The 13,483-nt window shown below is 38.7% G+C and overlaps 1 protein-coding gene across 3 annotated transcripts in view; it reads right to left on the bottom strand.

Moving 5' to 3' along the window:
- MTUS1 (microtubule associated scaffold protein 1) overlaps positions 1–13,483 on the bottom strand; it is a 207,929-nt gene that overhangs the window by 98,846 nt on the left and 95,600 nt on the right. The window contains exon 1 of one of the 3 annotated variants that reach the window (XM_073341913.1): positions 9,301–9,782. The exons of the other annotated variants lie outside the window; for them this stretch is intronic. Coding sequence (XP_073198014.1) covers positions 9,301–9,421 — 121 coding nt within the window. The 5' untranslated portion in view covers positions 9,422–9,782. Of the gene's footprint in view, positions 1–9,300; positions 9,783–13,483 lie in introns of those variants that run through there. 3 annotated transcript variants of the gene reach the window in all.

Here is a 13,483-nt window from a genome sequence, read left to right as displayed (position 1 = left end):
GTTGGTTTGGCAAGATTTGTTCTTGACAAATTCATGCTGGCTATTCCTTATAACCCTCTTATCCTCCAGGCACTTACAAATTGGTTGCTTAATAATTTGTTCAAGTATTTTTCCATGTACCAAAGTTAGGCTGAGTGGTTCATAGTTCCTCAGATCCTTTTTGTTTCCTTGTGCAAAGATAGGTACTGTTGTTTGCCCTTCTCCCAGTCTTCTGGGACCTCACCTGTCATCCAGGAGTTCTCAAAGATACTTGCTAATGGTTTCAAGATTTCTTCAGCTAGTTCCCTAAGTCCCCTAGGATGAATTTCATCAGGCCCTGTCAATTTGAATACATCTAACTTATCATAAATAGTCTTTAACCCGTTACTTCCCTATTGTGACTTGCATTCTTGCCGCCTTATTAATATTAATCATGTTCAGTATCTGGTCACCTTTTTAGTGAAGACTGACGCAAATCTGGCATTAAACACCTCAGCTTTCTTGAGGCTCTCATTCATTATTTAGCTCTCCTTCCCCACCAGTAGAGGGCCTACACTTTCCTTAGTCTCTCTCTTACTCGTACTGTATTTAAAAAACATTTTATTTTTGCCTTTTATATCCCATGCTAGGTGCAACTCATTGTGTGCCTTAGCCTTTCTGATTTTGTTCCTACATTCTTGTGCTATTTTATATGCCTCCTTAACAACTTGTCCCTATTCAGTTGGGGAGGTGGAATATCTACACCAATGGGAGAACCCTGGCACCACTACAGCATTTTAAACGTTGACAAGCCCTAATTGATGCAGAGGTGTTCGGTACCCAGACTGAGGTAGATTGTTCAGATGGAGCACGGAGAGGCAATTACAGGAGGAGATATCCACGTCAGACTGCCATGTCCTTTTAGCCCATGAACTGGGCTTAAAGCCCTTACAGATGCTACATATGTCATTTACATGAGCCTCCCCCATGCACTGAAGACAGCTGGGGTGAGGGCTGCTGATAGCATTGCTTAACCACAAGAGTGGCAGGGCTCGAAACCTGGAGCATGCAGCATATCTCCTGTACTGGGTCCAGTAGCCAGTTTGGGTGCCAGAGCCACACCAACAAATTTTAAAACGACACTAACAAACCATACAGAAACTAAAAGGGCACTATTTACACACGAGACCACAAGACTTGCAGAAACAAGGAAAGGGAGCTCCAACAGTTGTCAGAGCTGGTAGGAAAAACTTGAGGAGAGGATTAGGGGCAGCTCCACCCTTTATGCCTGCATGCAATACGTGTTTGTGCCACTCCAATGGGTATCCCCTAAGCGGAAAAACCTCTGGCAAGCGTGCACACACACCTACAGTGGAATGGACATGTGGCATCACTCAAAGAATATACAGACTCACACCTCTGCTCACATGTTTTCCATACACACATCTTACAATGATTATGACCACCCTTGTGACATAGGCTTCAGAGACCATTCTTTTGGTGAACCCAGGGGATCCCTGCACCCCTATGTTCTCCTTTGCCCTCTGGCAGTTGGCACAGGGAGGTCCTGGGGTCACAATTTAAGTTAGCCTGATAGTACACGCTGAATTGAAAAGGCGTAGCACAGAACCCTGTATAACCACATATGAAAGACCAGTGCTCTCAGAACAGTTTAACGGTTGACCCAATGTGACTATTTCACAACAGAGAAATGAATGGAACCAATGAAATAAGATTGCTTCCATCTCAGCCATGGGTCACAAGTATTAACAAAACTTTTGTCAGCTATCAAAGGCAACTGGACTAAATCAGAATGGACATCTGACTTCTATGAACCACTAACTGGAAATCAGCCAGGTTGATTACTCCAGTCTCCAAAGCATAAGCCATATTGATTTTCTTTACCTCTTCCAAAAGCGTCCATCTTGCAAAATCTGTTGCCATGCCACAGTCTTCTTCGGTCACCTTACCCCATAATGACTGCTATACAGTGTGGTATTTGGTGAAGGTCCACATGAAGACATTTTGAGCTTTGGCACCTTGTCTACCCAGAGGCATTAAAAGGTAGACTATAAGACCAATACCCTCCCCTCCCCCCCACTTGATGTTCTTCAGTGATGAAGGGTGGGTGTTCTTTTGCAGGTTGCAATATAAACTTCTGTACCCAATGAATGACACTGGTCTACAACACCAGTGATTCTTGCACTTACCATGTGACATGGACCTGTAACCAAAGTAATGGGTCATATGGTCCCAATCCATTTAGTAACAGCTCCACAGTACTACAGGTAGAGAACACACTGTGCAGCAAGATTTTGACTGATTAAAGTTAAATCTACTTCAGCCAACAAGTAACTTGACAACTCTTTTGCTCTACAAATATTACGCGTTTCAAAGTGCAAGGGCTTGTGTGCCTATGAAGTTCAAATTGCAAACAGTACTACAAAACAATGAACCAATTCATCATGTAGCTTGATTTCAAGACAAAGTACCCAAACTACCATGGTCCAGCACTGAAGCTAAAGGGCATCGCTTTCCTCATAGAATGGTTTCTTTGTGCTGTAGAAAGTTAAAAATAAATCGAGCAGGTTGGTAATAGAAATCCTTTGTTTTCTTATTACCAAAAGTCATCTGCCCTTTGATACCAGGCTCACTTGTACGGATTTCACAACTGGCATGACAAAGGCTGGAATTTGAAAATTTTAAAAGCCTTTATTTAAAAGCCATTAAGATTGCTAAGTGGTGTTGTTACTGCTCTGTTACAAAACCCAAATGCTAGAAAGCAAGGAAACTTAAGAGTTATAGAATAAATCTTATACTGCTTAAACACATATATATTGTTTATATCTAGAAAACAAAATGCATTTTGGGGTACACAATAACCCTAATTAGAATCCACAGATTACTGGAGCTTTATGTATTTTTCTTTTCCTGATTTTAGCACCTAAGTTACTCTTTTAGGAAGTAGACTGCAAAATATCAGTTTTATTAATTTTTTACTTTGATTTCAAAGAATGATTCAGGAGCACTTCATAGATAATTAAAAATATAACCCAACTAAGAGCCACAGGAACAAACCAACCATGTGCCACATACGAAAAGGGGCCGCATATTTAAGTTAACCCATCTCTGCTCTCTCAAAACCCCAGTTCTTCCTCCCCACAAATAAAAGCCGCACAGCCTCACTTAAACCACCAACTATGCAGGGCTTGCATTTAAGGCTGACCAATGTGTGTCATTATCCTATACATAATTATATTCTTTACAAAACATTGTATTTTGAGATAATGGGTGAATATTTGTTTTGAGTCATAATTAAGGATCTTGTGATAAGAAAAATGAATTTTTGTACTTTTATTTACACAGTAAGTCATACTTGACTAAGAACTACTGCCTTGCTTTAGTAGCTATTTTCTTTTAAATATTTCATGTTTCCTTATGCAGGTAAATAAAACCTTTTTAAATTTGGCACATCACATATTGCCAAGTTAAAAGTCTGAGTGCTGCTGATAACTAATTGTGGCGCCTGTGGATCTTCATCTCTTTCAGTCCACAATGGAGATGCGCACATCACATCTGAAGTTAAGTTAGCCAGACGTCTGACAACTTTGCTTCATTCCAATATTGGTGAAGTACTAAAAATCACGACCCATTAAGTGACAGACTAGAACCCACTGTCGTTTGTTCCACAGCCAACATCCCAAACTAGACCACAGTGCCTTCCTGCTAAGCAACTGAACATCTCTCTGCTTTAGTTACCCCATCTAAAAATGCAGCTAGTAATGCACTTAGTGCTTTTTTCTATAGCCTTCTAATAATTTTACACAGACATGTATTATCCCCCACTTTACAGCTAGTGTAACTAAGTGCAGGAATTTGAGCAGATTTATGAGAGTGTCAATTGGTCTATATAACCCTTTGGCAGGTAACACTCTTCTTCCGTGATCTCATCTCCAACAGACCTGGGCACCTTTTTCCACTGCCAAAATGGGAGAGGCACTCAAAGTGGGCAGGAAAAGCAAGAAGAGTAATTTGGCAAATCCTGGAGTTTCCTTTGGGGGAGAAGGGAGAAACAAAAGTCAGCCTTAAAATGGGAAGGTGGCTGTAATCTTAAGTATTATGGAAAGGGGTCAGCTCCTCTCCATAATAAGCCACAGCTGTCAATGGAAATGGTCATGAACTTATAACTCCAACATCACAGGCCTCTACCACTTGAGGATAAATCTGTAGGTGACAGCTAATGGGATAGCTACCAGCCCTCCACAACACTATGCAAAGCTTTCAATTCAGTTTACAGTGATTAAACCTCAAGCTTAAATGGGGCATTCATGTCAGCTACTGAATTCTTAAATAGGAAAATGAAAGATCAGGTATTTTATATGAAATAACTGATTAAGTCACTCCATGTTTAGGCAGCTTGTTAGGAAATCAGGTTGGGTCACCTCTAGCAGTCAGGCAGGGATTCCTCCCCTCCCCCTGCCTTCTCATGTATTCTGTTTTTTTTTCTGAAGGATCAGAGATGGCCATAGCTGGAGCTGGGACATTGGACAGCATGGCCCAGTGCGCTGAGCACTCTCTCAGCTGCTTGGCTGGCTGGTTCTTGTTCACATACTCAGAGGCCAACTGACCACCCCATGTATGGGGGAGGTGAGGAAGAAGTTCGCCCCCAGATGAGATTGTTGGTAATCTTGAGGGGTCTTACCCCCCTTCCTCTGCAGCATGGAGCGCAGGTCATTTGCTGGGACTGTCTGATTTAGAGATACCCAATTCTCTGCCACTGCAGGGCATCACACATTGGTCCCCCCTATTCTCTGCCTGTAGCACATAAAAGTCTCCTGTGGGCTGTAATATTTTGGTCAAATTTTGATTTAATGTGCAGGTGCTGTTGGTGGCCTGAGATACACAGAAGGTCAGACTAGATGAGGGGGTGGTTTCTGATCACCTTAAACTGACTAAGCATAGATTTAAAGGTATGGACAGAAGTTAAAATAGGCATATAACAGATAATGTCAAGTTTTATTGTCCATTTAATTCAAGCATTTGGGATTGAAATTAAAGGACTGGTGGTTGTGTGTGGTTGCCAGAACAGATTATCAGAACTGGCAGTTATCTGTAGTGCTGAGAAGATTTCACCATAAAAGTTATCCTGATGCTTTTTTCTCATTACAGAATAGAATACATGATACTAGTTTTAAGAATAACTAGTATTTGTTTCCATAGGGTTTTTACCCAATACAGTGCAAATAAATATGGTTGAGTCACTCAAACAGATGTGTATGACAATAGTTTGGAATCTGCTATACTAGCTTTTAAGTTCAAATAAGCATGTCATGCTGATTACACTGAAGATTTTGCTCTATAGTTACTGCTAGAGTGGTATTCTGTTTTTCAATTTTTCCTTGTCTTGTGAAATGAATATTTATCATTATGTACAGGTTGCATCATTTCTGCTATATTAAACTATATCGGTCTCTGGTAGACTTTTGGATTTAGTTAATTTCTTGTAGCAGTTTCAAAGGCATTTTTGATAGCTCCCTGCTACTGTATCACACGACTTTGCAGTTATTTGACTATTCTGTGTTTTAGTTATTTCTAAAAAGAACAGTACTATAGGAAAGTTGATTTTAAGAAAATATTCAGATTAAGTGACAATTCCAAAGTATGAGCCTTCTGGAAATTGTGTGTTATTGTGCTTTGAAGGCACTGCTTTATTACCCTTAACAATTTGATAGATTCCCACCTCACATGGACCACTTGATGAGTGGTCTTAAAAACTAGGTTGTACAAACAAATGGTATCTGCCCGATTTAAAAGGTGCTAGGTCTGTATTGATTTGTCTGATTTTAGAGTTTGAGAGGGAAAGGTTTTTGGGGTTACAACGGTCTGAAATTCTTGTCATGATATGACTGTGCATTGGCTGTCTTGATATGAGAAGTCATGTTTCCAGGTCAAGTAGTCAGCCACATAGCTACCATTTATTTCTCTCTTTTTTTTTTTTTAAAGCAAGCCAAAAGCAGGATACTAAGATTTTGTTTTGTGAGACTCAAAGTATATGAATAATACAAAGAACTATGTAGTTTCACCCACAATCCTTCAAAAATTATGGTACTGCAAACCACTGTAGTTTTGCTCTCAGTTACCATCATTAGGTCCTTTTGTCAAATGTACTGCTTTGTATAAAAAAGGAAAGAGAATATATGTATGGTCAAGACGGTCTTTCTCCAACATTCTTAAGGTGACAGCCATCCAGACATGCTGATCTAATCCGTCACACCAATCATGCATGAAGAGTATTAAGTACTTAAGATCGCTTCTATTCACTGTTTGTGTTAAACATGTTCTTAAACAGTCAGTAATAATAGAAAGTATGTTTGTCTCTTCATTAATGAAATATCAGAATGATGATTCACTTTTAACTCTTCACGTACACATGCTGATTAAGATTTTTTTTTTTTGCAATTATTCAATCTTAAATAAGCTAACTGACTTATTTTAATACGAATGTTTGAAGGAGGGAACTCAAGGATGATTTTTTTTTAATAAGGTCACTATGTAGACTTCAGATTTCATATAATCTTTAAGTTATCTACAGAATGTGTAGATACTGTAAAAAAAACAATGGGTTGCTTTGAGACTTTCACAAATGAGGATGAAAATAGAGCATTACAAATCTGTGAGTAACTTCTGATACCATTCCTCATGACAGAAGTTAAATCCTATTTTCCCAGAGGTTCTGAATCTGATCTGTGAGCTGCTGGTGGTCTGTGAAGATGTAGCATGTCAGCTGGTACTGTCTCCTTTATTTTCAATCTGCTAAATCATATTAAATAGATTACTTGATTACTACAGCTGTATAAGCAATTAGCATATCTGTCACAAGAAGGTTTCGCTCATGAAAGGGAAGGAAAGCCATCTATGCAATTACAACCGAGAGGGGGTCCATGATAATCTCTATTAAAACAGAGTCCACACTATAAAAATACAGTGTGATCACTTGGGCATGCTGCGAGACCCAGGGAGGATGCTACATTTTTTTTAATGCAATGAAATCACTGTGTTAAGAGACATGCTGGCTGATGCTGCAGCAGTATAAATAGGCTTATTCCTGATGATCTGAAACATCAGTGTTATGTATAGCATGATCATGTGCATGAATTTTATTATGTTGTCACCCTTATTTCAAGGTAAGAAGCCCACACACAAGCTTTATCTGCTCTCAAGTTACATAAAAACATAAAATTGTCAATATATTATGCTGAGTTAACAGGGGTAAAACGCCGATGAACGTATATACTACTACCCAGTATTGAACATAAGCTAGTTTAACATATATTCAGCACTGGTCACTCTCTTTGCTGGTGCAGTTATATGCTCTGCTGTTTGTTCAGAAGCACTGACGTGACAAGAGATGAGAAAAGTGAGAAGCATGGTCTAGCTGAACTTTGACTACCATTTCAAGGGCTGTGGGTCATACCTGAAAGCATGAAAAAGACAGCCAGCCAGAATCTCTTTATAGGGATGTTTGTATAACTAGGACTTATGGTCAGCAATATATTTCATGTACTGTATTCAATAGTTTTTTATGAATAGGAATATCTGGAGGCAGATTTTATTCAGATGTCCACTTAATGCTAACAATGCAAGTCTTTTTTTGTTTAAGATTGCAATATGATACTGGAAATTTAAACTGGATTAATACTATATACAGCTATAGATTCACTGGGTATATTCAAGGCCCTTTATTTTTGTTCAACGTTTCCTGGGAATTTATTGGTATTTATTAAAAAGAAGCTAGTGCAAATCAGTGCAAAAATAACTCAGTTATTTGGGTAAATACCAGGGTTAATACTGGGAGACAGGAAGACAGAAAAAAAAGCAACAAAAATGTGTATTTGAAGTCTACATTAACAGTATGTACACTTGCATTTGTACATGTATAAGAATATCTTACACTACATTGCCTTACTTTAAGGGACAGCCTTACATTTACACTTAGTCTAATTTATTAATATAAGTACATCTAATTAATATAATCTATTGGATTTTCTTGACCACAAGAAAGAATCCCAAAATTCAGGTTAAAAAAAAAAACAGTAAAAAACAAATACCTTTTGTAAAGCCTAGGAATTTTTCAGGGGGGAGAAAGGTAAAAACCACTAACAAAGGGCCTTAGGTATATTTTACTATTTTAAAATATACAAATTCAGGTAACCAATAAAGAATAAGTCTAAGATTGACTGATTTCTTGCATTATTTCTAGACCTGTACTTCCTGAGACATGCTGTATGTGAAGACATCAGATTGTTAGTAACATTCAGATAAGTAGAATAGATATGGAGATTTATCCATAAAGAGTTTTGCAACATCAAGTTACATTAAAAGTTATCTTACAGGTTATATTACATAGAATCTCCAAGCAGACTTTCAGCTATGTTGCATTCAACCTCCTAACGCTTTTTAGCATTAAGTGGGAGATGAGAGACAGACATTAACAAAATGCCAGGAGAGATGAGAAAACAGTGACTAGTAGAGCTAAATGGCCTGTCAAGGAGACCTAGAGATTCCATGAGATGTTAGAAGAGATGAGTGGTGGCCAAGAGAGAAAGGAGATGCCTGGGAGGCAAAACGAGACACAGGCAGCTGCACAAACTTACGTTTGGAGGGGAAGAAGGAGAGAAGATCGGTCAGACAAAGTGGGAGTGGGAGAACATTTATTTTTGTTGTTTGTTTTTTTTTTTACGTTCCCCTGGCTAATATAGACTTCCACTCACATTGCTATTACGGCTAACATTAAAAAGGATTTTCTTTAAGGATGAAATTTACTCTCCCTGCTTACAAACCATGAATTATTTTTTATATCTATAACAGGGATATTAAGATACATTGTAGTCAGGCAAAGTTGCATAACCCTCAAGAAAAAGCTATACAATATGATTTTGTACCCCATTTTCCCCCCTTCAAGGGGCAGAGAAGGGAAAATATCACAGTATGTATCTACCCACAATATAAAAATATTAAAGAGATGCTTAATGGTGATCAATTTCCAGATTCTATTTCTGGATCTGGAAAAACGTGTCAATTCCAATTCAGCACTCCACAAACAAATAGAATACCATGTTTTCCAGATGAGCAGGTCAAACACAAACACACACCCCCACATGAGAAATCCAAGATCAAACTGTCCACTTTTATAAACTAGGACTTGATTTCTATAAGAGCTTTAGGTTTCTGTGAAAAATGAAATGTTTCATGCCCAGAATATATTTTAATTAATAGGCAGCTACTGAGGTAAACAAGATGTCCCCAAGGCACACACTAAGTACAAGGTTTAAAAATACAAACCTGTATGAAATATAACTGTGCTTTTCCTATACCCAGAAGGAAGTCGAAGGTTTCGGAGCAGTCCCTTTGCAGTCAGTCGCACACGCATGTTGGATAAGGAAAATTTCGGAGACCATAACATGTCTTCAGAGCGATTGGAAGACAGACAAGCAAGAAACAGCCTCCATATACTGTCACATACTATATATTTTAATTCACCACTGATTGAAGCCAAGCTATACTTGGCAAGGAAAACAAGACTAGAAAACAAATATCCCTCATTCCTTCACGGTTATTCCATATTCACAGACAAAATAAGAACGTGAGAAAGATATCCACAATGCAAATGCTGCTGGCAGCCTCTCTCCCCACCAGATGTTGCAGAAACAAAGCTTGTCCTCAGAATAAAACCTTCTCTTAGTGATTCAGGAGACCAGCAGCCTCTGAATTACATCACACTGTTCATGCTTAATCTGTTAAGAGACTCAATGGGAATGAAGACCTAGCAGGAGGAGGAGGGGAAAGTGGGTGGTCTCCAATCTGAATATCACCCAGTAATGTCACAGATTATGTAATTGTTCTTCAGAGACTGTTAAGAAGAAAATTACTTTATATTGAGGGGGGAGAACTAAAATACGCCTTCAGGAATATCAATCAAGACTTGTTTCATTCATCTAATTCTGATTCCATTCTGACAATTTTCTAATTGACTTGAATTTATCCCAACAACTTACTTTAATTATGTTTAATGTTTTCTAACAGAAAGCTTCTTTTAACATATATTGAACATACCACTACATCCATATTTAAGTCCTTACAAGTCCACATAAAATAATGCTATTCTGTACAAAGTTTCATATTTAGAAGGCTCATAAGTACCATTCAGTTTTGTGGCCCTGCACATTTCAGTGTACTGGGATAAAATCAAGGAAGTACTAATCTTAATTTAGTATTATGACATTCTCTGGACTTCAACAAGAAACCAGTATGTCTAGATTCAGCTGTAATCTGATAACTGATTGATTCAAACACTACTGTAAACCACCGTTATGCAAATCCCTGCGCAACATGCTGGCTCAGTATATACTTAAATGACCCAAAAGGTTTATATTTTTCCCCACTCCTTTATGATGCAAGTTATTAAATCATTCTACCTTTAAGTAGAAAGAAATGCCGTCCTAGATTTCTAGGCCTGTAACACAGCCAAACAAACAAAAAAAGTTTTTTTTTTAAATCTGGAGTTGAAAGCTAGAAAGCAGAGAACAGAAGTCCAACAGGATTTACTAGGAAGCCAGGATAATAGAAACAAGAAAAGCATGTTTTATTTTTGTTTTTTGTCTAAAGTTTAACAGATTAGACAACTGGTCTCAGGCAATTTCTCACAATCAGTTTTCAGCATCCTCAGCCCACATGGCTGAAGGATACACCTTTCACAGATCCCAAGAGTAATGGCCTCTTTGTCCCTTAAGAGATGGATGCCAAAATAACTTTTTTGCTTGTATTTCCCCAAACTCACTGTTTTGTCCCCAGAGTCAGCATGACTCGTTGCTGTTCTCTTCCTGTTGATTTCCAATCCCCCTATTGACTCCTATGTAAATAGGGCTTCGATTGCTTAATTTATGTTAGAGACAGGGAGATAGGTGACATGGTAGCTGTCTGGGAGAAAACCGGTTTCTCTTGTTTGACCACCGACTTTAAAAGCATAATATCAGTAAGTATCGATAATTCCTCATATAGAGTGTTAATCCATACGTTTCACAATTATATTAATCAGCATGTCACCGGATTTTACAAAAAGACATGGCTCAATACACTTTTATAGTACAGTAACATTGTCGTTATTGTTATAATACAACAATGTTGTACAATCAGTTGATTCAACTGCTTATTCTTTAGGGGTTCAACACCCCTGTTCTCCTTTTGGGGTGTTTTGGACCCTGATAGTCAGTTTCCTTTTTCAACAGCACATTTTTATATGAACATGAATTCTAAAAATGCATGCTGCTGAATACTAGATTTACACTGGTCACCTCCCACTTGCAAGGAACACAGATGGGATTTTGTGACAAGAACATGCACAGTCTACATCCAAGGGTAGCCATGAGGATTACTGAGCAGCCCTCTGCTATCCAGTGAAGGATTAGGAGCAAAATATAGCAGGACACATGATGAGAAAAAAGTACAGGACAGCAGAGGGTAAAACCAAAGGGGATGAAACCAAAACACAGAAAAGAGGTGCAAAGAAAGTATGGAAGAAGAAAGAAGTCTTTAAAATGGAACAGGGCTGCTGACTTGAGGTGGACAGCGGAGATACCAGCAAGTCTTGCTTCTGTTTTTCCTGGGTAGAGTCATTGGAGACTAACAAGGCTAGGCCCTACCAACACCACCACAACTGTAGTAGAGCCAGGCAAATTTTTTCTCAACTGCGTTCCACTTTTAAAAAAACCAAAACAAAACCAAAACAAACCACACACACACACACACGGGAAAGGAAAGAGCACAGGTTCACTAAAAAGCCATCACTTACACTTAACTTGCAAACAAGTTATTAGCGTTATGTAAACCTAGCTGGTGATATCTAGCTGATGTCAAAGCAAATAAGGCTTCTGTAAGCTGTGGTTTGTCATCAAGTCTTCTGAAACTGAATATTCAAGATAAAGTCTCAAGTGATAAATGGGTTTATCTTCCATCCATAGATTTCAATGTGCTTTATGAACAAAGTTACCTTCAACACCCTGTGAGGTAGGGAAGTATTAAAGACGTCATCAATAGTTTTCCACCTGAGTCCACATGTGCAATTCAAGAGTGGTGACCTCTCTCAACTGTGTTGACCCCCTGAAGTTAATTACTGGAGGGAAACAATACCTAAGGTTTTGGTGTCACCAAGGGCTGGTCTATGCTCTCTCTTGCCACTGCAGTTAAAACAACTGCAAACCCTTGTGTGGATATATTACATCAATTTAAAAATTAAATAAATTTCTCTGGACAAGTGAAATACTAAACCATGTTTAAATCTGCTTGAGAATCCATGCACAAAGTGGCACTGGTTTAACTATATTGATGCAACTTCCATTAAGAGCTGATATGGAAAGTTATGAATACTTAGATGTTATACAATGTTATAAAAAGGGTAGGTGACCAGATCAGTGAAGGCAAGTTACTGTATATTGGTTTATTAGAATTTCCTGTCCAACTATATTGATCTATACACCTATAATTCTGTGGGGTCTGTGCACAAAAGCGATACACAGGCTTCAGATAAAAACACACAAACACACACTTAAAAGGCAATACGAAACAGATAGCGTGAAGGAGCCTAACTCTAACCAGTTGCAAACATTTTTCCAGAGCTGGGTTACCAGATAAAAGGGATATAAACAATTCAAAAGTGGCTCAATTCCTGCAAAGATGAGTGCATTGCCAGAAGTTGTCCAGGGAGTTGCCAGTGAGCACTGACAGGGAGTCAAGTTTATAGGGAGCTAGTTGTACCAGAGTCCCCATGCAGAAGATGGTTACACCCCTGGAAAGCTACACTTTCATACAGTAGGTTTTAAAATTTGCTTTCACCAGTATTTAAAGCTTTCACCAAGAGGCTTCTGTTCTTAACGCTTGGCTTTAAAGAGGCTGTTCGGTTGCTGATTACCATGGTTATTACCCTGGAGAGAACAGAACTGCATGGTCTGGATACCAGTCAGACCTGCTGAAGTAAATTATGGCGGATACCCAGGGAACTCCAATCCTGGGTATGGTTTGAGTGCGAGAGTCATACTATTCCACCCCAATAGAAGCGAGAAGTCTGAGATTGGAGACAAGATGCACTTGGAGAGACCAGGCGTCCGAGGTGCAGTTAGCTTGGTAACTATAAGAAAAGGAGGACTTGTGGCACCTTAGAAACGAACAAAAAATTATTTATTTATTTGTAGCTCATGAAAGCTTATGCTCAAATAAATTTGTTCATCTCTTAGGTGCCACAAGTCCTCCTTTTCTTTTTGCGGATACAGACTAACACAGCTGCTACTCTGAAACTTGGTAACTATGACAGCCTTAATTCCCTAGCAATAACAGGAGCTCTGTCTTAATTCTTTTGAGATTTCTCTAGCTGAATTGTGCAAGCTTCATGTTTTAAAGCTCCTAATATTAGTGCTTCTGCCTGTTGCAGTATACACAGCTCCCTTTCTTCCAAAGAAATCCCACAGAAATTTAG

The sequence above is a fragment of the Lepidochelys kempii genome, chromosome 4, assembly GCF_965140265.1.
Source record: "Lepidochelys kempii isolate rLepKem1 chromosome 4, rLepKem1.hap2, whole genome shotgun sequence".
Taxonomy (NCBI): Eukaryota; Metazoa; Chordata; order Testudines; family Cheloniidae; genus Lepidochelys; species Lepidochelys kempii.
Note: the sequence above shows the minus strand (reverse complement) of the source record. Positions and strands in the feature narration are given on the sequence as shown.